We start from the raw sequence: 23472 nt of genomic DNA on the forward strand, positions 1-23472 counted from the left end.
TTATATAAGCATCCGTCTTTAATATATTTTAGCTAATATATATGCTTCTTCAACCTTTAAGATTCTAATAATACTTTTCACATTTAATATATGCTTCATAGCTCAAGCTTCAAACTTATAATTAACAAATAAGAAATGATAATTTTCTAGAAGAGTTTCTTTATTTTGAGATATTCCCAACTAGTTTCCTTTTTTTCAAAAAATTTCACAAGGTGTTTTTTTTTTTTTAAATTATCCCGTGCCATCAGTTGTCACCTTCGCTTCTGGCTGCCTCCATCTCCGTCTTATCTATTTGTGCCTCCATCCCACTACTCTCATCTTTGCTTTCGTCCGCGACTACCTCCACCCCACTGATCCTACCCCATTTGCTCATTTTCCTTATCTCATCATCCCTATTATTCTCATTGTCACCTTAACGCTACGAGTGAGGGTAAGGGTGCTTCATACATAGTCTCGCTCCCCTTATGATCATCAACCTTGATGGAGAAAGCTAGGAAAGAGAATATCAACGATGATAGAGAAAACGAGAAGAGAAGACACGAGGTAGGGGAGTGTAGTGTGCGATGGCGGCATGGTGGTAAAGGGTGACAATCAACGGCGTGGAGGCAAAAATAAAATTATCCTTTAAGAGAAAAGCAAAGCTCTAATAAATTTTTTTGAAAAAAGATGCTAACTGAACATTTTCATAATAATGAACCTTTTTCAAAAAATTGCCTAAGAAATTATAAACCTAAATAAATTTACCAAACATGCTTTATAAAGAGCTCAAGAAACACTAAACCCTATAGTTACTATAATGCACATTTTCTATGACGTGTGTGTGTGTGTGTGTGAAACTTAAATTTAATAGGATATATATAAAATTAGTTTCTCGGTTAGATTATATGAAACCATATTCTAGCAACAATTCATTCATCTTGTTAAGTGTAAAGTATTCACCCAGATCTCATTCATGGCTTATGGGCATTCATTATTAACTATTCTAATCTCCACAAAGCCCATGCAGCACATTCAACTCCCTCCACTGGCACTTTTTAAGAGGCTAACATGACTGTGCATCTCCTGTTCAAACTTTACAGTCCATGCCAAGACCCCCCACCGAGGAACCAAGACAGCAGCTTCTGAAAGGCACCGGAATCCATACAAATCACCATCTTGTGGGTGGTTGGATTTTGCCACACAGTGAAGGACGTCCAATCAAGGCCATCTCATCTGCCCCCCACTTGCTAAAGCATACATAGATCTGCTGGTGGGTGTGCACTGTGGCCTGCCTTTTGTTTGTCTTGTGGCATCCTCACCCTATAGAAGATATCAATGAGCAACCAAACAAGAGTTGCTGGGGAAGGGCATGCATCTGTGTGACTGTGTGTGACAGACCCACACTCGAATCATTCAGAAGTGGGATCCCTTGTTTTTAAGGGCTGTGCATTATGGATCTGAAGGACTGTGGTGAGCTGACTGATGCCCTCCAAGCATTTGAAGGGTGGTGGCAGTCATCAGCTTCCTTGGGTTTGAGACCTCGTGGGGCATGAACTGGAGGAATCCAGAACTAGCATTATCATGTGTGTACTTGCTTTGTTTATTATCACAAAGCATATGTTTGTAGGCTTTTAGATCGCAGAGAAAGTTCAGGATGGTTTTGGCCATCTTCTCATCAGTTCTTCTGATCTGGCTTCACTTTTCCACCTGGTCAATGGAAACAGGATGGATTCATTTTCCTTTTTGGACAACCTGAAAGGGCAAATGAAAGCTTGGAGGATAAAGCTTGTGTTTAGAAGCTTCTCTTCTGATCTACTAAACTTTGTTTCTTCTTGCTCATTGCATTTGTCTATTTTCTGAACATAATGCATAGATGAGATCCATCCAAATGATAGGGAAACCCTAAAATTTTCTAGCAGGCATCCTTGCTAATTATCAAGCTCAAACTAGCTATTTCACACTAAGAAACATGTGCAAAACAGATGAATAGAAAGAAGACCACTGTCTGCTACATCTTGTGTGCTCCCAAGAGTAATCTTGATGATAATATAAATGGTACATGAGATATGAGATATATGATGGCATATGAAACATATGATTTCATGAATAGGCCATTGCTAAGTATTCTTAATATGTCAAACACTCACATGCAATCCAGACAGTTTCCTCCAGCTAAAGACATTGACTTGCAATATTGTTATTGTTTGCTTGTCGAAAGACTCATCAGACACACATGTTTGCGAGAACTCCGTCCATTTGCCAACCCATCACAGGAATGCGAGGTACTCCTCCTCGACCATCATAATCAGAAATAATGATACTTGTCCTTGTTATCTAAGAACCCCTGCAAGAAGAACAGGCTCCATGATTAGCCATCACCACTGTGTTCATTAACCAGCAGATGCCCTCGGCTTGCTGCATTTATGATCCATGCACTGCAGCTCACGTGGTCTGCATCCAAGCCTCCTCCGGACCAGACATGAACGGAACTCCGAGAGAGAGAGAGAGAGAGAGAGAGAGAGAGAGAGAGAAGGAAGCAAAAGGCAATGAAAATAAAACAAGGCCACGCTTTTTCTTTTTGCTGGATAAAGTTTCCATAACAATGATCGTCTCCGATTCACGGAAATCTCCATTTGCTGATTGAACAAAACATTGCCGCACTGGCATTTCCTTGGAGTTGAGAAATCTCTTCCAGTACAAAGTAGAATAGGCTTCCCCTCCGCTTGGCCAATGCTCTGGTGCAGTCGCTGTACCTTCCACGAGAGGCAATGATTGGTCGCTCCTGTGGGGTCTCCCCCTCGGAGGCCACCACCACCACCACCACCACCACCACCCACCCAGGAACAGTTCCAGAATATCGAGATTTCTTTTTCTTCCCTTTATTTCTGTGGATATGGTACAAAGCCCCTTTTGCATTGTGCTCCTGGGATGTTCCAATAGGAGCAAGCTCAGATGACTGCAGACCAGATTGGGCCTGCCATGGTCTTAAAGCAATATCTCTTAATGGCTCTTCAACTTCTATCCATTCCTTCGATAATCTTCTTTTTATTTTTCCACGATGATTTTTTTCCCAAAAGAAAAAAGAAAAGAAATGACACATTATACATACAGGCCGTAGAGGAGGTATTCTTGTAAATATGTTCCCAAGGTTTTAGACGCAAGCAAGCAAGCAAGCAAAGTGACGACGTGACTAGCGGGGACAGCGACGGTGGGTCCCCGTGACTCAGAGGGGCGGGAGCAGTGTGGTGGAGAGTTGAGAGTCCGATATGGGAACCAAATAAATAAATATGTGATATATATATATATATATATATAAACGAAAAGTCATCACGTCTCTATCCCAAACTCCTCCTTTCCTATTTAGATAAATTATCTTTCGACTATTTTTTCGCGCACATGCCGTCTCCACCTCTTCTCGTCGTCTGCTCCATTTCTAATCTTACCTAAACCTGCTTGCTCTCCCACTACAACATCCCCTCTGTGGTATGAGAGAGGAGAGGTCGGACATGTCGGAGGACGAGGACGGTGGAGGAGGAGTGGAGCAGAAGGAGCGCTGGGGGCCGTCTCATGGCGGCGGCGGCGGCTGCGGTTCCGCTAAGAGCCGGGGTGGAGTCTGGACGGATCCGCCGCCGCCCTTCTCCGACCAGGTGCTGGAGAACGTGCTCGAGAATGTCCTCCAGTTCCTGGTGTGTCGCCGGGACCGGAACGCCGCGTCGCTGGTCTGCCGGTCGTGGTACCGGGCGGAGGCCCAGACCCGGGGCGAGCTCTTCATCGGCAACTGCTACGCCGTCTCCCCCCGGCGGGCGACCGACCGGTTCCGCCGCGTCCGGTCGGTCGTCCTCAAGGGCAAGCCCCGGTTCGCTGATTTCAGCCTGGTGCCCCTCGGCTGGGGCGCCCACTTCTCACCCTGGGCCTCCGCCATGGCCACTGCCTACCCCTGGCTCGAGAGGATCTGCCTCAAGCGGATGTCCATCGCCGACTACGACCTCTCCCTCCTCGCCTTCTCCTTCCCCTTCTTCAAGGATCTCACCCTCATCTGCTGCGACGGGTTCGGCACCCTCGGCCTAGCTGTCATCGCCGAGAAGTGCAGGTTAGGGGTCTCGCGTCACTCATCTCGTTCAATTGCTTGTTGTACCTCTATCCTGTAATTCCTGTTAGATCTCAGAGGTGCGATAAATCTGAAACCTCGACGTTAGACGTAATGCTAACCCTAGTTTCATGTCGATGAGCTGTGCAAATTTAGACGTGGATGTGCTGCTTATGCAAGTATTTGATGGAATTTTCCTTAGGCATCTGCGGGTGCTAGATCTGATAGAGGCCTATTTGGAGGAAGAAGAGGAGGATGAGGTCGTGGATTGGGTTTCCAAGTTCCCACAGACAACAACGAGCTTGGAGACACTCGGGTTCGATTGTGTGGTCTCCACAGTCAATTTCGAGGCATTGGAGGCGCTGGTCGCCCGATCTCCTGCCCTCCGGCAGCTGCGGGTGAATCACCATGTCACCGTAGACCAGCTCTTCCGTCTCATGGTGCGGGCGCCCCAGCTCACCCACCTTGGCACAGGGTCCTTCGGACACCCTGCAGCCCTGGCTCTACAAGGAGACGTAATGGAGCATGACGCTGATCTCGTATCTGCCTTTGCTGCCTCCAAGTCGATAGTCTCTCTCTCAGGCTTCCGCGATGTTGCATCTCAGTACCTCCCTGCTATTTACCCAGTCTGTGCCAATCTCACTACCCTCAACTGTAGCTTCGCCGAGATAACTGCTGATGAGCTGAAGCCCGTGATCCACCATTGCCATAATCTTCAGAAATTCTGGGTACTTGCCACTTCTAACTTGAGTTGTCCTAATTTGGTTTCATCCATCTTTTTTCCTCTGAAATTCGCTGTCGATGGGGTTCTTGTTTTCAGGTTCTTGACACGGTGCGTGATGAGGGGCTTCAAGCAGTGGCAGCCACATGTAAGGACCTCCGAGAGCTGAGGGTGTTCCCTTTAAATGCAACAGAGGACTCCGAGGGGTTTGTCTCAGATGTTGGTCTTGCAGCTATTTCTCAGGGTTGCCGGAGACTCCGATCAATTCTATATTTCTGCCAGCAGATGACTAATAAGGCAGTTATAACAATGTCCAAGAATTGCCAGGAACTTGTTGTGTTTCGCCTTTGTATCATGGGTCGCCACCTCCCTGACCACCTTACCAAGGAGCCCATGGATGAGGGATTTGGGGCTATAGTGATGAATTGCAAGAAGCTAACCAGGCTTGCAGTTTCGGGGTTGCTCACCGACAAGGCATTTGGGTATATTGGAAAATATGGGAAGTCAATAAGAACTTTATCTGTTGCTTTTGCAGGGGACAGTGACGTGGGGCTAAGGTATGTGCTCGAAGGGTGCCCCAAATTGCAGAAGCTTGAGATCAGGGATAGCCCTTTTGGGGATCCAGCACTCCTCTCGGGGATTCACCAATACTATAATATGAGGTTCTTGTGGATGAATTCGTGCAAGCTGTCTATTAGGGGTTGCAACGATGTAGCTCAGAGGTTGCCTCGCTTGATCGTTGAAGTGATTAGAGATCGGCCTGAAGCTGATGATGAGACTGTCGAGAAATTATACATGTATCGTTCCCTAGCAGGGCCAAGAAATGATGCACCGCCTTTTGTGATGATCTTATAGTGTGATCCTTTCCACTTAAACTGCTATCAGGAGGAAGGAAAAAATTGCAATCGTCTTCTGATTCCATGGAGGAGCGTACTCTGCGTAGGGCAGCTGGTTCCGACCAATGCATAAAGGTTGATCTGATGGCTGGCCTTCATGATACCTAAGACAATCCTCTTTCTCTTCATTCCATGGGAAGATAGTTCCAGTATATCCTCTGCCATGCATCCATTTTCTACTTGTTTGGGTTGCTGAAACAACATTTCATTGGAGGAACACTGAAATTTCATATTCTTTTTCGGTGGAGGTTTTTATTTCTATTGCACATTTGATAGTCCGATCAAACAGATGGCAGAAGGGGAGATTAGCGTGAGGATGTTGTATAAGTTGGCTGTTGCTTGTAGGCCATTTTCCTAGCACTCAATTTTGTCTTAAGAGAGAGAGAGAGAGAGAGATTACATGACCGACCACTTTGACTGGTTTTCAGATGGAAGCTGACCCTTAAAAATCCTGACCGAAGACTATTTATGGCCTCCCATTCTGTATGCACATGACACCATTCAGGGACTGGTTTAAAGGTCAGGAGGTGAAATCTGAAACTCCGAAAGAGTCCTTATTTTATGTAGGAGTTTTAGCTTATCAGTGAACAGTATAAGCATGAGTGCTTATTATTTCATCTGGTGCTTTTATTGTTTGGGCATATAAACATAAACATGATCTCTAGGACTTGGAAGTTTGTAATTTTTAACTTTTCCCTTGATATATTACTATTTCATTGGCATAATGAATGCAGTGGCCATAGGGCATTCAACTGTTGTAGTTGTGGCTGTCCCCATGGCATCACTGTTTGCTTGGAGCCCATTAATGATGGGATCATGAAGACCTGCATGAGTTACAGGAAGAGGATTTTTTTTGACAGGACCAAGTATCTACCACTCAGATGGTCAACACAAAGTTGGGTTATGGTCCCAATTGAAGTAACACTTCATTGATTGGACTATCTCTATCATCAGACTATTGCACCTTTTGGATGGCAGGTCATTGGCTTTTCTGCTCAGATTGGTAGGCAGGTGAGCAGCAACTGTCATCTGTGGCCCATGAAGGTTTAATTGGACCTGCCTCCACTTGTGATCTGCACTGGTACCTCTGATGAGCTACGGAGGAGGAAGAAGAAGAAGAGGTATCTTTCTTCTTCTATATATGTATATATTTCTTTTCTCGTGTTAGGTGCAATCATATGAACTGGAACACTTGATGTCTCCCTGTGGGACTTTGCTGCCTTGTTGTGCTAAGAATTGAGTCTCTTTCCACTTCCTAATCTGATGTGACAGCTCCGGAGCAAAGTGGCATTCCGGGTTCTGGGAAAGCTTCGCATGGACGCATCTCTTGTGTTCTATCACATATGCTGCTGCATTTTGCTCAGATGATGACACCTTGCTATATTGTCTGACAGGTTCAGATCTGGTGAAAGAGGAGAAGAAATTGTTGCTATGATCATCAGGGTAACTTGCTCAACTAATTGCATGACTCCAATAAATTGCATGAAATTGTTGCAATCATATAAAGCTTTCAGCTAGGGTTTCTTATGTATATTTTGTTTTAGAGGTCAACACAGGGTTAAGATGGTGCACATAAAATATAGGTATTGTGATTGATGGAGACAGACACAAGGGTTGACCAAAAGGATGACAATGCAACCTATAGGTATTCAGGGAAGTTGATACCCTAATGTGGAGTTACTACTGCCTTTGGGTGCTACACAAAGTTGAGGATGTGGAGACAATTAAATGTGGTGACTGTTGTAGCCCTTTGCTTTAAAAGACAGTTCCAACATTTCATAGAGCTCAAGGAATGAGAGACAAGTTTAGTCCTCCTAAATTGCTGCCAGATTTGGTAGATTAGTTTCACTTTAAGACATTTGACTTGCAATTAGAGGATGTTTTGTGTCCAGTGATAAGTTATCGATTATGAATGATCAATCACATGATTGTTATTGGATAATCATAGTTCAAGTCATGGAAACAATTTGTCTTTTCACGGGAATAGAGAATATTATACTTATTGGTCTTTCTTAGATTCTAAGAAAAACATTATCAGTAGGGTCTTTTTTGAGCTGACGTTCTGGAAATGATTTTTTTCTTCACGAGGAGATTGTATTGATCCTTCTTAGATTCCATATTAATACGTGTTTTTTTCTTTGCTTGTTGAAGCCAATGCTAAATTCTTAAGACATAATTAGGTAAGGATTATGCTTTGAAACCTCAAGAGCTATTGTGCATATATCATGTGCTCGGAGTACGTTTGCTAAAATGAATTGAAAAGAGTGTGAGGACCTGCCATGTCGATACACAAGCGATAAAGCATGTGGTTGAATTCAGTACAAAGTGAGGACCTGCCATGTTGTGAATCCTCATTGAAGTAAATGCCATAATTCATGATCATGATTGTGTCATGGATACCAATTACACAAACATCTACAGATGTCTCTATCGCACTTACAAATATCTCACATTTCATAAAGATCCAGCCTACCAGATGTCCATCACTGTTTCGAAAGAAAATAGAATTATTGGTACTCCTTTCCTTGATGGAACTTTAACTTTTAGAGCTCAATTATAAATAGGAATCTTGATTTTTTTTTCCTTTTACAGTTTTTTTATCATCTATACCACCTAAATTTTGTGCACAATATTGTTATATTGATATATATATATTGATATATATAACAATATTATTTATGCATATAAGAGTGCAAACCAAGCATAATATATGCAATGATGTTGATCTTTACATAGTTAAGTGTGTTCTATGCCTATTTGAATGCTTTCCATCTATCAAAGAATAGTTATTCATGTATAACAAAAGGTATGAATTAAAATTCTTAAGGCAAGTATTACAAGTTTCAAATCCAGCAAGGGTTGGAATCTTTTTTTTTTAAATATTTTTCCCATTTTATGGAGTCCATAACCCCAAATAGTTGGTACTGATTTTATTACTGTTGTTGTATGTTATAGAGTCCTGGAGAGTGAGAAGTCTTCAAACTTGAAGTTTCAGTTTCACCACCATTAGTGTTGTATCTTCCATTCTTAAACCCATGGGCATAAGCTTATCAATGGACCCATGTGAATAGTTGTTCGAATCCACAATCTTGTGGGTGATTAATCAGTGGATGACACCATCCAACCTTGTGAGAAGATATGAAAGATGATTTATATTTCATGATGATTGGATGTTTCACCAGCAGTCTGACAAGTGGGTGTAAAAATGCATTTCTGCACATTAAACATTTTATTCACTCTTTTATTAATTTTGGCCATGCATGTTCCAGTCTTTCTATAATGTCATTCCAATAATGTCTGTAGAAATATCCTAAATTTGTAGGTTGAGATTGTTCAACAAAAAATTTCAAATTTGATGGTCAATTATGATCAAGCTAGAAGCTTTTTTGTGGAGAAAAATAAGTTTGGGCAATTGCTAATTGTTCTTTTGTCTTGTACTATTCTTGGATATTGACTGTGGTAGTCCAATTCCTTTCTATGTCACAACAACCACACTCTTCACTCTCCTAAGAAAGACAGTCATGCAGGTAATGCCATGGCTCGAGTGTTGTTATCCAAGTGACCAATCATACTAGCTTTCCAGATACATCCATCTCATGCATTGTCCAAAGAGTGGTCAAAAGATATTGGAGAAGCCATAATTAGGTTTCTGTGGACTCCACCATACACCATGATGATTGAGGTTGCTGCTGAGCTTAAAATGTTGATCTGGATGTGCAACTCTCCATCAGAAGATCACAGAATCCTCTGCCATGAAGAAGTCAACATCAGAGATCTTCGACTTTGCTGGTCCATTGTTGTTTTCTGAAAGAAAAGCTTCCTTTTGATGATTCTATGTAGGCACGATTGAGGTTGATGCTACTTGTCCAAAGAAGAAGATGAGAGCTGCTTTGATGCAATGGCTTCAAGGAATGGACTTTGACCAGTTGATATGGACTAAGCTGGAATCAGACAACTCATGAAGTTGTATCACTTTGATGTTGGATTATGATATGATAGAAATATAGTCTGTCTGCTTGAAGGTTGAGGTTGCTTGCTTGCCACAGTAGTTTCTCTTCATTGATCATGTCCATGGGAGAGGTTTTTTCTTGCTCCTTACTCAACAGTCTCCATCATCTTTGTTAAGTTCCTTGATCTCCTCTCTATGACTCCATACTTGTCCACAGAGAGTTGAGCTACCCAGTTGTTGGATCCCTCCCTGGAGAGCAAGAAAAGATGTCACAAGCTCTAGTTCCATGAACATGCAATGCAGAGGAAACATGGTCTAAGGTACAGCAATCATCACTGAAGGTTGAAGTCAAAGTGGATATAGGATAAGATGGATTACTCATCTACAAATAGGATACACAACAAGATCTACCACAATTCATCATCAAACAAGCAGTCAGTCACAAAGGGACTTCACTAGTTTCACAAAAACTGAAAACAGATGACAAGTACAGTTTCATACCCAACTGCTTTGATCTTCATTAAACAGGTTTCATCTTCTCTTTTCTTTCTAATATCTTTTTCAATTTAGCAACAGGTCGATGCTTGATTTCCCTATCTTACTTGATCCTCCTCTTCTTCTGCATCATTCAAGTAGTTTCTTTCTTTGGTTTTGGTTTTCCTATGGTTCTGACCACACCCAAATTCTGACTAACAAAACCAAGATAAGAAGTACAGACAAAGCCACCTTCATGAGTGTCTTCATATCTTCCTCACCTGTTACCGGCTAGAGAGTTATGATGATATTATCACCTGTGGCCTGGCAGTTTTATCATCAGTCTTCTTATAGCTCAGGCATGCAGCATCCGACACCCCAATCGAGCTATGTGGCATGGAGGAATCAGATGCACTAGCAAGCTTAGGTGAGCTATTATTTCTCGATACCATCGATTCTTGGATCACTCCATAAAATCTCAGGAATCCCTGCAAATGAAAACTTAAATCATGATAGCCAATTACTAATAATACATGAAATGACTTGAAGGAATACAAATCTTTTGTAGCTACAAGTCAGGAAAAAGAAGGAACAGTTATGCACCTTGAAAAGATGGATACAGCAAGGCAAAGACCTTCTCAACTTCCATAATTTTGGGTTTCCCTCATAACAGACGGCACAACAGCTGCAAGAAAATTAGATGGCTTGGATGCTAAGATATCAGTCCCTGAATGGCACCCACTTAAGTCAGACAACTCATCCGCGCAGCTCAGTGTAACAACAAGAAGGGTGATTAATTTTACAGCTTCGAGCAGTGACATAATATTCTACATCTAATTGCACTTGAGATGAGTTTGACCGAATGAGAACTTAGTGCCCTCCCTACTATACTACTATTGAGGTTGTGAAGGAATTAATGTAATCAAATCAAATAATTAAGTTATGAATTAATTTAGAAAATTTTAATATATTTTCTTGTTTGTTATTATTAATTAGGAAATAACTATTAAACATTCCAAATAAGATGATATCATATTTATTTATATATTAAAATAAAAATAATTTATATTAAATAAATATAAGAATTAAAATAAATTTTCTTTAATGAAGATTTACTTGCTCATATTTAAGGGGAGGGATTTCTCTCAACACTTGCTAACTAACGAAAGGTAGGTTTCTCTATCTTTCTTGAAAATAAAATTTGTAGTTTTTATTTTATTTTTTTAAATACTAAAAGTTTTATAGTTTAAAAAATATTTATTAATTTTTTAAATGACAAAATTTTTATTGTATTAAAGTTTAGAAGTTTTTATAATGTTCTTTGACCCTTGCTTAAGGTTTTTATTTTTATATTTAAACATGGTAAAAATTTATATGTTTTATGTATTAAATATATAATATTTTTTGGTATTACAGTTTATCTTTAATCTTATTTGGATTAAAATTTTTTGTTAGTTAAAATATATTATCTAAAATTTTTGATATTCTGAATAATTTAAAATTTATTTGAATAGAATATGTTGAAATTATACATGTGTTGAAAGTATGATTTTTAATTCTTATTGAATTTAGAATGTTATTTTATTGTATTAAAGCTTATTTCCCAATCTTATCTTTTAATATTTTATTATATTTTTATTATTTTATAATTATTAGTGAATATATGTTGTATGAAATTGAATGTGAATTGGAATGAAATCGCTCGTAGGCAGGCCCAACCCATAGGTTAAGCCACGACCTACTAGCCCACTAACCAGGCCCAGTCAATAGACCAGGCCTAACCTGTAGGCCAGGCCCAAGGTCAAGCCCTGGCTTGTAGGCTAACCGAGCCCAACTATCATAGGCGGTCACATGCGACGCACATGATCAGTCCATGGGTCAAGGTTAGGCCAGCCTGATGTGATACATGCCTAGTCATGTGTAGTGCACATGATCAGTATATGGGTTGGCTAGCCTAGCCTAATATTATTGTTAGATTTAAGCTCAAATATTGATTGAACTAAACTAGGCTTGATTAGTCTAGATCGATTCAGATAATTCGGAATTGATTGATTTATTCAAATCAGTTTAACTTAAATTGAACATAATATAGTCCAAATTATACTAGTCTAGGGTGGTTCCAAACCAGTTAAATGAAGATTAGAGATCGATTCAGGTTCTAGTAAATCGAGTTCAATTAGATCAATTGAATTAAGATTCAAATCAATTTGAGGACTAATTTGTATTATTCGATATTGATGATATTTGAAAGAGATGTTTTAAATGTGTTATTTCATCCCGATATAGATATGACTAGTGTTAGATTATGTTACTTTCTTGCCGAGAGCAGTAGGGTTATTCCCTTCGGAGATTAGCGGGCCGTCAGACATGGCAGCTAGATGGTTCCTCCATTCGCTGTTGAGAGGAACATGTCCCTACTTTGACGGGTGAGGGACATCACTCCATCCACTGTTGAGAGTGCAATATGAGTTTGCCTCCATTCACTGTTGGAAGAACGTAAACTCATCCCGTAAAATAAAACCTCCCCCTCCGTTGTTGGGGGAATGCTCCTTCAAGTATTTAATATATGCGGGATGATTAATTTTTGATCATATATCTATTTTGAGTTGACTTTTAGGGTTCCTACTCAGCATTGCTAAATTCTCTTTATTTTTTATTTTCAAAACCTCCCTCTAATACTAAATTGGATTTGTGAATCTTATATAAAACCACTTAGATGCATTTTGAAATTAATATCACTATGTTTATTTTTCTACTTATGATTTGATAAATAAATAAATAATAATAATATTTATAAATGATGAATAAAATGATGTTTATCTATTTTTCGAAAGATATGATAAAAAAAATTTAGAATAAGATAATTAATCTATGAAAGAGAAAGGGGTCACTGCTTGTATCCTCCATTTAATAGTGGTAAGCACCAATAGCTCCATTTTTTTTTTTGGATAATCCTTGCGTCAAATTCATATTTTGCATCATCTAAGCACCGGAAACAATTCATGAAAATTTCTGAATAGATGCATAGTCAAAGAACATAGTTTGGATGTTTATTTAGAAAGTCTTGCTCACTTGCAAATACAGAGACAAAGGGAGGGATTTCAGTTTCCTCCATTTTCACATACAATAGTTTGTGTCATCCAATCATTGCATTGCCACAAATAGAATTAACACATGGAAGAGACAAACAAGATTATATCATCCAAAAAAAGAGGAATCTACTGGCAACCCTCTGCCTACTGGTTGCTGTATACTGCAATAAAATCCGATCAATGACCAATGGCCACTGACCTATTGGTGGACAATGGCCAGTTGACCGATGATGACAATGACAATCTATGATCTCATAAAGGTAATCACCATTTCTTAAGATCTAGATTTGTTGATGGTTGACTGATAATGATTGATCGAAATGGCGATGTAGGATCTCCGATGCTTCTATTCGTTCTGATGGTAGGAGAAAAAAAATTAGCTTTGGCATAGACGATTTACAACAAATTAAATTTCATAAAAGTGCAGTCACAATCAAACAATTACCTGATAAATGAAATTGTACAAACCAAAATTAACTCTAATTAAGTGTCGCATAAAAGAGGAAACATTGTTGAGTTCATCCACTTATAGACCAAACAACAAAATAAATTCATGAAGATGGTATGTGTTACTCCCCTACATTCCATGTAATGCATCCTGTGCCATATTGCATGCTCATGTCACCTCCCCTGCTTTCGACATCCCGATACCCATGCAAACAGGATGCAGGAGTCCTGTTCCACATGAGACTTTCCCCATGCATCCATGTAGTTGGGGAGCAACAAAAGGTTCAGGAGTCCAGGTCTGGAGATGCTAAGTTGCTTGTACTCGAGCAATGGGCTGTGCCACCTCTGATCATCTGGAGATTTTGGCCAGCTAAAAAAGCCCCAAAAAGTCAGTCTGTCTATGTCTGAAAAAGGAAGATTGATGGCTAGTTTTGAGGGCAATTTAGTCCTACAATTGTCAGTTTCTTCTAATAAAGGTTTTGGCTTGGTCCCTGTGAGACCCAAGAACACATGAACTCTTTTTTATTATTCTAGTATTCTATAAAATATTTCCTGCAACATATTCCTTTAGTTTTTCTTCGACCAACTCCTTGCAAGACCTTTCTCTGGAGAAATCCTGGTCAGGAGAAGATCTAGCATAGCTGGCTCTATGTCTACAGACACAAGAGTATCCAGCATGACATGGCTCTAGACATCAAATTTGTCCATAATGACTGATGTTTGATTATGATTACAGCAATCTGCTAGGAATTCTAGGACAAAATCATGGTCCATAAATCATGTTCTTTTTGGGGCTTGTTCGTCTGTTGTAACCTATGAGGATCATCAAGATTAAAGCACAGATAATAGACAAATATAATAATTAGTAAATAATCCATTATTGAATGGCAAATGCATCAAATATGGATAGCATAAGAAAAAGTATGAGCTGGTGCACAAGACTACTGTCAGTGCAGGTATCATTTTCCTCACCCTTGCCCTACAAGCGCGGGAGCTGTGTCTGCAACTTGAACCCTGGTTTCCCAGGTCCGAAGGAGCCTTCTGAATACAAAGGCAAGCACGAAGCCATCAGTTAATTCAGTTCAACACTTGCTGAATACAATTACAACCAAGTAGAATAAATTATATTACTAACTTGCCTATAACATAAAGATACCATATCTGAAGTCTTGTTAGAACATAAAGATACCGTATCTGAAGTCTTGTGCAATTAGGTGGCACATCTGTAAGTCCTTTATAAGATAGATTGTTCCTCTTAATATGCTAATTTCTCTTGCATGGATATGAATGATGGCAACAGAAGACCAATGATAAAACTACAAAGCCAACAAACAATCAGAAAAAAAAAAGGGCATACAAAGTACAGTTAATGGAATTAAAAATCATAACTAGAACCCAATTAACATTGATGGCAGTCCTCGATGTAGTGATTAACTTCATATCCTAATATTGTTTTTAAAAGAAAAGAGAGTGCATAAATATATGAAAAGAAGGAACCTGAGGAATGCATATAGGATGTTTTGTAAACAAGATATGCCTTACCAACTTATGATCTTATAAGCCAAAAATAACAACTAAAGCGCAAATGACCATCGACACAGAGAGAGTCAATAGAAGGAATAAAGACACAACCGAAGATGTCGAGGTGGACAAATATGCAAGGAACATAGGTGCAAAAGCTCATTTTTCGCAAACTAGGAACACACCCATGGAAAACCAACATGAATTGTTGGTAGTACACCAGAGATCATGGTGAATGAAAAAAAAGAGCAGCATGAATCATGAAGAACTAGTAAAAAGCATTTCGAAATTAGCTACATAGTTAAACTTGAGGTTATAACTTATAACCTTTATCAGCAAATTTTAATTTACATTAGGCTGTCATGATGTAGTCCATTCTGTCACAACATACATTGATATTTACTCCACCTTTTTACATTAGATAGTTCCCAAAGATCTCCTTTCCATGTACAATTACTTCTAATAGTATGATACTCTGAGACATATGCCCTCTGTGGATCCAGTTATTATAGCAGACAAGCTTCTTGCTATAAAACATGACAGCTTTTATAAACTAGGACTAAAGCAATATGTACTTTATAACCTTCATAAAGATACTTGAAAAACTAACCATACAAAAAACCTGTCTAGTCTATCACAGTCAACTCCAGACGCCAAATTTTTAGGAAATATGTAGACAGAATTGCTAAAAAGCTACACTATGGAGATTTGAATCTCAAGTCCAACTCTTTTATATATGGCTGAACATCTCTGGTTGAACTTGTGAAAAGAAAAGCAATCACAACCACAGATGAGAAACCAACATAAACCAGGACAAAAATGCGGACACAACTCTTCCCAAGACATTCTACAACTATGAAGCTGATACGAGTTGCAAAATTGTTGGGAAATGCAATTAACTCCGAATATAACCTAGAAAAGTTACAGAAAAAGAAATATGATGATCGATATCCAATCAATTACTAAATGAACGAAGCTAATCGACCAGCGAATTGTATGATCCGTGCCCAATCCTGCATCACTCCACCCAGGCATCCAGCATCTTACACATGAAGGACTTCGATTTTAGATTAGAGAAGAAATGTTCCTATAGAAACCCTTAAAAATGATAGAAGACGAACGGTATGATGGTCTTGATCTACTTCCGTGATCTTAATCACAAAGAATCTCTGAAAAATTCGATTTTAGAGAGCAATGAGATCAGGAAAACCAAAAATCCTCATCATCTAAAAGCAAAACATTAACATCTTGACCAACCTGTCGGCCGCGGCCTTCCGCTCCTCCCCATCTTGGATTCCCCCTTCGTCTCGAGGTAGGCGGCATGGCAAACGTTGGGCTCCTCCGCGGTGAACTCGCGGGAGGAGGGAAGAAAACGGGGAAAACGGAGGGACCTTTTGAGTTGCTTTGTTTCCTAGCTTATTCGGAAAATGAAACGCGCACGAGCACAATACACGCAATCGTTTACGCGATGAGATGTCCTCTCGAACTTAACGTTTGCTCGGATGTGTTGTTGAGTTATTCTCTTTGCCCATGCGGCCCGGCCCCACAGAGCCGTGCCAAAGGGAACCGCTACGTATTGTGAGGGATAGGATATGTGGGTACACGAAGAGACTTACACGCAGTTTTAAGAGGGTACCTCTGCCCTCTTGCAACGTTGAGCAATGAGTCCCCAAAACCTCATCAAAGTCCCCAACAACGTCACCTCCTCCCCTGCGACCACGAAATGGATATCTCCTCTTCAGTACCTTAAACCAGCTTCTATCGTACGACCAGCACCACCTCCACTTCCTCCTCCTCCGCCTACTGAGCCGGAGCGGCGTCGATCCCGGTTTATCTCCCACGCCGACGCGGTGCGACTCATCAACCGGCAGACAGACCCGCAGCGGGCCCTCGACCTCTTCAACGCGGCCGCTGCGCAGCCCGGCTTCGCCCACAACCACGCCACCTACTCCGCCCTCCTCCTCAAGCTCGCACGCCACCGCCGCTTCCCTGCCCTCGACGCCGTCCTTCGCCGCATGTCCCTCGAGCCGTGCCTCTTTCACGAGGCCGTCTTCCTCCGCCTGATGCCACTCCTCTGCCGTGCCTCCCTTCCCGACAAGGCCGTCCGCCTCTTCGGCTCCGCCATCCCCCTCCTCGTCCGCCGCAACCCCTCTCTCAAGGCCCTCGCCACCTGCCTCGACGCCCTCGTCGAAGCCCGCCGATTCGACCTCGCCCAAGACCTTCTTACAGACGCCAGGGCCCGTTTCTCCATCGAGCCCAACACCTGCGTCTGCAACATCCTCGTGAAGCACCATTGCATGAGCCGCGACCTTGACTCCGCCTTCCGGGTCCTCGAGGAGATGAGGGCGTCGGAGTTGGCGAAACCCAATCTGATCACATATTCCACGCTGATGGGTGGATTGTGCAGAGAGGGCAGGTTGAAAGATGCCATCGACCTGTTCGAGGAAATGATTGACAAGGACAAGATCGTCCCCGACCACTTGACCTACAACGTGCTGATCGATGGGTTCTGTAGAAGCGGGCAGGTGGATAAGGCTAGAACCATCTTCGGATTCATGCGGAGCAATGGCTTGGAGCCCAACATGTACAACTACGCGGTTCTGATGAATGGCTTCTGCAGAGAAGGGAGAGTGGAGGAAGCAGAAGAGGTTTTCGAGGAGATGGGGAAGATTGGGTTGCAGATTGACGGCGTGACCTACACAACACTGATTGGCTGCCTTTGCAGAGAAGGGAGGGTTGACGAAGGAATCGAACTGGTGAAAGAGATGAGGGAGAAAGGGTGCAAGGCCGATGTGGTGACCTATAATGTGGTGATCGAAGGGTTGTGCAAGGAAGAGAGGTTTAAGGAGGCGATGGGTTTGCTGGAGAGCTTACCATACGATGGTGTGAGGCTAAATGTTGCGAGCTATAGGATCGTGTTAAATAGCTTGTGCGCCACAGGGGACATGGAGAAGGCAATTGGTCTGCTTGGGTTGATGCTTGGAAGGGGTTTCAGACCTCACTTTGCGACCTCCAACAAATTGTTGCTTGGATTGTGTGAGGTTGGAAGGGTGGCAGATGCAACTGTTGCAATGTATGGATTGGCAGAGATGGGGTTTATGCCAGAGAGTGATACATGGTTTCGGTTGGTTGACTCTGTCTGCAGGGAGAGGAAGCTTAAGAGATCATTTGACTTGTTTGATGACTTGCTTATAGCGGAGTGAGTTATACGAGTCGTCTTAATAAGTCAAGGCTCGTCTTCGCCATGACTGCAATCCAACCCAACAGCTGAGTCGATCCTGTTGGAACAGATTATTCTTTACTTGGTCATAGAGCTGTGTTTTCAGTGAGTTGGCCTTTACTTGGTCAAGCCATGAACTTGCAAGCTCAGGTACCGGAACGCTTGACATGGTGTACAATTGATTTATGTTGACACTTTAATTCTGGAGGAACTCAGCAGAAGATTTTTACGAGTGATATTGGTTAGTAGCATACAGGTGTTTTTCCATGGACGAATGATCAGACTCTGATGGAAATCGAGTTTGTAATATCACTTTCTTAGGGGATTCGTTACTAATTTTATGGTGATCTATGAGTCCTGTGGGTTCTTTTCTTGAACGGACATCATATATCAAATGAACAATCAGAACCTTGTGCTTGGCCTTCTTGTGCATTTTGACAAAGGTATGCCAAAGTTGATGACAGAAAGCCACAAAGACTATCATGCGTAAACAGACCAATCTACCAAAGCATTTCGTAGAAAACACTAGATTAACTGATCGAAAGCCAACTAAGTAGTAATCAACAGCAAGGAAAATACAAAGTCATCATGTCATTGGCTTACTCCTCACAGGACAAATAGTTTCAGGAGTAGCAGTTATTTCATGGTTCTACAATCCCCCTTGTGGCTTAAAGTAGTTATTACTGCGCGCTGAGGACTTCGATTTCAAAGATCAAGACCGAGTTTGGACGGATACCCCAATCTGGAAAGCCACCAGCTCCATAAGCATAATCTGGGGTACACTGCAAATGGATTAAGCACCTGTCAGCACATATTAACGGGAGGACAGACGTAAAAGATTACACAACGGAACTCGAAAGGACAGGAGATAAAATGCTGTATGAGGTCTCCAACTTGGCTTCTGGCATCATTCTGTTAGAGGAAAAGGCAGAGACACAGATCTTTAGGATGACAGGAAACCCAGCTGTTGCATTACTCTTTTGCAAATGTTACAATTCGAGTAATTTCAGATGAAAAACAGATTCCTTTCGGCAATGATACAGGATAGAAGAAACAAAAAAAAAATCATTAGAAGCCTCAAAATCTGAAAACACCTTGAGTAGCATTTTCAACAATTTGGACAGCTCAGAATAGTGAAGAAACTAGAACACTGTCAAACTTGTGACTGGCATGGGATGAATATTACCTGAAGTCGAGCAACTTCTCCCACTTGCATATCCATCACTCCCTCATCCCACCCTACAAGAGATGACATATTAGTTAACTAATATTCTTGAATGAAAAGGCAATTTAAATTGCAAACTAGCATATGACCAATTTCTATCATTCACGAAAAGACAAATGGGACTGATCCTTCACATAGGCAAGTCAATCTACCAAACAATTCACTTGAAGATGTACATTTAATTAATTAAACAACATTGTGGCTTGTGAGATCAGTCCCAAACAATGTTCTCACTAGATGTTGCAAGTTTCAACTATATGGGTGAGTTCTAAAAACTAAAAAGAGCAGTCCAGTGCAAGATGCTTTCATGGATATGGGATCTCAGGGTGTATGGGTACAGCCTATTGTGTAAGCAAAGAGACAACAGCAGCAGCAACAACAACAACAGCATCCCACATATCCAGATATTGTGTAAGCGAAAAAGACTGTTTATGTTCTTAAAATTATGGTCACCCAGGTTGCTGCCATAGTGCTTAGACTTGCTGCTAAAATCTCATCCATAAAACCAAGACTGCTAAATATTCTAGTCACTGCCCCTTCCTGACAACTTGCAGCTAAAATTTTACATATCAAAGGACGGCTAAAACAATAGCAGTTATTTTGTATACACAAGCCATCATAAATATTCAAATTTGCTACTCATTAACAGTAATTACTGAAATGTCAAGAGGACAGCCAGCTACGTCCTCTGGGAAAAAAACATGTTAAAACCTAGAGGAACACAACAATGACTGAATGAAATGACTGGGCAAAAATATAGTAGTTTGATTGGAAGTAACATAAGTTCACATTCCTTCACATATGCAGATAAATAACGGTCTAATAGTGCTTGTAGTGATGAATCTAATTACCTTTAGATGACAAAAAGTGGAGTGAACATAATAAAAGGGGATGGACAAAGGAGACATCCCATGTTACATAAGTGAACTTTCAAGATCCATGACGAGACTTAAGTACCAAAACAACATAATTGAGGAGCCATAACAATGAATTGCATTCCACATTATGCAGAATAGTGTGAAAAGATGCTGGAGTGAACAAAAGCATCCAACATTGCATAAGGCTTTAATGCATATAGAAACTTCTAAATTCCCCAAATACCATACATTGAAGCAGAGTTATGATTCTAGCCCACATTCTGCAGAATAGGATGTTAGCCTATTTTCTCAACAATCATACTACCTTTGGTAATAGAACAATAGAGTGATAGACAATCTGTTAAATCCAGGCTGCTCGGCACCATGTGCATCATGAATAAAGTAAAATGAACTAAGAGTTTGAAGAAAAAAGACAAGTTTATGGCATCGAAAATTTAAATGGCTGACAACCAGAGAAGCAGCAAGGGATTTAGTTAAACTCTCTCACAATGTAAATTCTCTTGCATAAGGTTGCAATTCCAGTTGTACCAAAAAGATTACTCTTATCCAATTTTATAAAAAAATTGTTAGCTTGCACATCCACTCTCATCACAGGTTACCTGAATAGTGGATGAAATAAACAATCACCTTTTTTCTGGATCATATTACTATGGACATAGACATATGAATTTGCATGTGCCTAAAATAATATTTTTAAGAAAAATGCAAGACATATCATAATAAAACGAAATTGTAAATATTATTTTTTTAGAAAGAGGAACTGTTGCAACTATCCAAAATTCCCAAGATCCCAACTATAAAAAAATTCTTTTTACTTCTCGGATTATTGAAAATTGAGAATCATTTTGTTATCTATGGTACTCCTCCATTATTGCAATTGTCCATCTAACTTCAAGCAACCATGGCACAATTTGGAAACCTTTAGGGTGTAAAGTTCTTATGATATATAATTAGTTAAATATTCCTCAAATTATGCCTAAACTATGAAATCTTTGAGACTGGCATCTCGACCTAATTTCATCAACAATCTGGCCTGGCTGGCTAACAATGGTACACAAGAACTAAGAGAAATGCAGACTTAACTGGAAGAAAGCTACAAAGCTAGCTTTAAAACATATTCCACTTGCAGCATGTTGCACTTAAATTTAAAATAGTTGGATAAAATGATTAAGTATTACCTTTAATAACCGAGCCCAAACCAACTTTAAATGTGAATGGCTGCTGTCCAGGATCTTTGGTGCTGAAAATCAATAGAAAAAGGGTGAGGCTCGCATTCATTGTCTTTATAGAAGAAAAAGAACAAGGAAAAGAAATACCTCCAGAATTTTTTTGAGAGGTCACCATCCTTACCTGCAGAAAAAAAGATACCATTGGAAAAAATCAGCATTATCCAAAAGAATCATGATCTGTTGAAACCAACTAACATTATTTAAAGTCTTCAAAGTGCAGATATAACAGAAGACCACATTACATATGCCCAAAGCACAAGAGCAATAACTTTATATTAATGTAAAATATAAGTATTGGCTTTACACAGGAGGACGAGAGGATATTTCATGAAGGAAAAATTGCATACGTATATCTCTGAAGTTAATGTTTCATATAGCATATGCATATCTATATAAAACCAAAAAATTTGTATTCCCTTTGTAGTTAATATCCATCAATTGAACACTTGATTGTTAATTGAAACATTATTTGTTAATTGCAGGGGTAGTCCAGCATTTTAAATCTTGATGTCCTCCTCAAGGTACTCCAAAGTGACTTGTTAACACAAGCATGAAACAATACATGATGTGGTAATCAGTCATCAACTGACCCCAAGAAACACCTTATTGGTACTACTTGGCAGCAAGGCACATGCAACTTTGATATCAGGTTGTGACCGATGCACATTCATGCTTATCATTGAATAGACCATCAAAGTAACTCCTGGGAAAAAGATACGGGCATCTAGGAAACTCAAACAACCCCTCAAACCTTGATAGGATGCATATACAAAGTGACTCAAAATGATAACAAGATCACTCAAAGAAGAAGCAAAGAAACTATTTCTTATGCTTGGAAGAACACCAATCATGACAAGCTACGAATGTGCATCATTGGATCAGTACGCAAGCCCAACAATATGGCAATATGCAATTCAAAATTGAAATGCATACAACAGAATGAGCAACAAGCTGTGATGCGTATACAGTTAATGGAGAGCTTGTCCTACGGGATTTTATCCAATAATTGACCTCGATTTGCTTAGTGCACATATATGGAAATTTATGCAGATAAAATCTCGTACAAATTCGTTGTTCAAAACAGGATGGCTCTTTTAGTATAGCAGAATGGATCCTTCCATCACAAAATACTAATTATTAACACAAGGTTACAAGACGATTCAATCCCCTTCGCCATCAGAAATATTATCTATGGGCTCATCCTTCAGCCACCTTGCATCAAACCATGCTCCACATAACACTTCCTGGATCCCCTAAACGTACAAAAACAAACATTGCTCTCAGTGAGGCGATGATCCTTGTTCGACCAATCCCAAACCCCGCTGACAAATCACTAAACCAAATCGCGTAAGGGCACAGATCAGAAGAAGAAGAAAGCGCAGGAAGTGGGGAATGAGTGAACTACTGACCGAAGCCTGTGCAGTGTACGGTGACGGATTGGCCCCTGACGGGCTTGGGGCCATGGCCGGCCTTGAGGAGCTGCTTCTCCACGCCCATTTGCTGGGGTCCCAAACCCTATCAAGGTACACGGTGACGGCTCTTGGGACGTCGGCTCTCACGACAAGGAAACCCTATGCTTGCCGACCACGGAATTTTTATATGTATTCTGGGCTATTGATACCATTAATCTTCACCATTTAATGAGAGTCCACATTTCCAAATACGCCCTTATTTTGACGTGTCAATTCCTCGACCGCACGTTTACGGTGCTGATCTTGACGCCAAGTGTCATCGTAGTTGCTCCTGTCATCTTG

The 23472-nt window shown here is 40.6% G+C and overlaps 3 protein-coding genes across 9 annotated transcripts; 2 read left to right on the forward strand and 1 right to left on the reverse strand.

Moving 5' to 3' along the window:
• The first annotated feature begins 3364 nt into the window (after positions 1-3364).
• On the forward strand, positions 3365-9710 carry LOC135673108 (transport inhibitor response 1-like protein). 6 transcript variants are annotated; one of them, XM_065181854.1, is made up of 5 exons: positions 3365-4069; positions 4269-4794; positions 4887-6804; positions 6956-7126; positions 9203-9710. In XM_065181854.1, exons 1-3 carry the CDS (start codon positions 3465-3467, stop codon positions 5640-5642), a joined length of 1887 nt encoding a protein of 628 aa, XP_065037926.1. In that variant the 5' UTR covers positions 3365-3464; the 3' UTR covers positions 5643-6804; positions 6956-7126; positions 9203-9710. The 6 variants fall into 6 exon arrangements, with proteins under 6 accessions (XP_065037926.1, XP_065037925.1, XP_065037927.1 ...); XM_065181853.1 differs by having other exon boundaries at positions 9211-9710; XM_065181855.1 differs by having other exon boundaries at positions 9524-9710.
• A 7097-nt stretch (positions 9711-16807) lies between these two features.
• LOC135673109 (pentatricopeptide repeat-containing protein At5g18475-like) lies at positions 16808-18807 on the forward strand. Its single transcript, XM_065181859.1, has one exon. The coding sequence runs from the start codon at positions 16828-16830 to the stop codon at positions 18367-18369; it is 1542 nt and encodes a 513-aa protein (XP_065037931.1). The 5' UTR covers positions 16808-16827; the 3' UTR covers positions 18370-18807.
• Positions 18808-18921: 114 nt separating this feature from the next.
• LOC135673110 (peptidyl-prolyl cis-trans isomerase FKBP12-like) lies at positions 18922-23327 on the reverse strand. 2 transcript variants are annotated; one of them, XM_065181861.1, is made up of 5 exons: positions 23128-23325; positions 21806-21839; positions 21668-21729; positions 19573-19625; positions 18922-19168 (listed from the first exon to the last, which is right to left on the reverse strand). In XM_065181861.1, exons 1-5 carry the CDS (start codon positions 23213-23215, stop codon positions 19067-19069), a joined length of 339 nt encoding a protein of 112 aa, XP_065037933.1. In that variant the 5' UTR covers positions 23216-23325; the 3' UTR covers positions 18922-19066. The 2 variants fall into 2 exon arrangements, with proteins under 2 accessions (XP_065037933.1, XP_065037932.1); XM_065181860.1 differs by having other exon boundaries at positions 19070-19298; positions 23128-23327.
• Between the last annotated feature and the right edge of the window lie 145 nt (positions 23328-23472).

This window comes from Musa acuminata, chromosome BXJ1-5 (genome assembly GCF_036884655.1).
Source record: "Musa acuminata AAA Group cultivar baxijiao chromosome BXJ1-5, Cavendish_Baxijiao_AAA, whole genome shotgun sequence".
NCBI lineage: Eukaryota > Viridiplantae > Streptophyta > Magnoliopsida > Zingiberales > Musaceae > Musa > Musa acuminata.

Coding starts and splice junctions, on each gene's coding strand:
- LOC135673110 (XM_065181860.1), bottom strand. CDS start 23,215: ATGGGCGTGGAGAAGCAGCTCCTCAAGGCCGGCCATGGCCCCAAGCCC. Junction 21,730..21,805: donor CTCTCAAAAAAATTCTGGAG/GTATTTCTTTTC, acceptor ATTGATTTTCAG/CACCAAAGATCCTGGACAGC. Junction 19,299..19,572: donor GAGAAGTTGCTCGACTTCAG/GTAATATTCATC, acceptor TTCCTCTAACAG/AATGATGCCAGAAGCCAAGT.
- LOC135673109 (XM_065181859.1), top strand. CDS start 16,828: ATGAGTCCCCAAAACCTCATCAAAGTCCCCAACAACGTCACCTCCTCC.
- LOC135673108 (XM_065181854.1), top strand. CDS start 3,465: ATGAGAGAGGAGAGGTCGGACATGTCGGAGGACGAGGACGGTGGAGGA. Junction 4,070..4,268: donor GTCATCGCCGAGAAGTGCAG/GTTAGGGGTCTC, acceptor AATTTTCCTTAG/GCATCTGCGGGTGCTAGATC. Junction 4,795..4,886: donor ATAATCTTCAGAAATTCTGG/GTACTTGCCACT, acceptor TCTTGTTTTCAG/GTTCTTGACACGGTGCGTGA.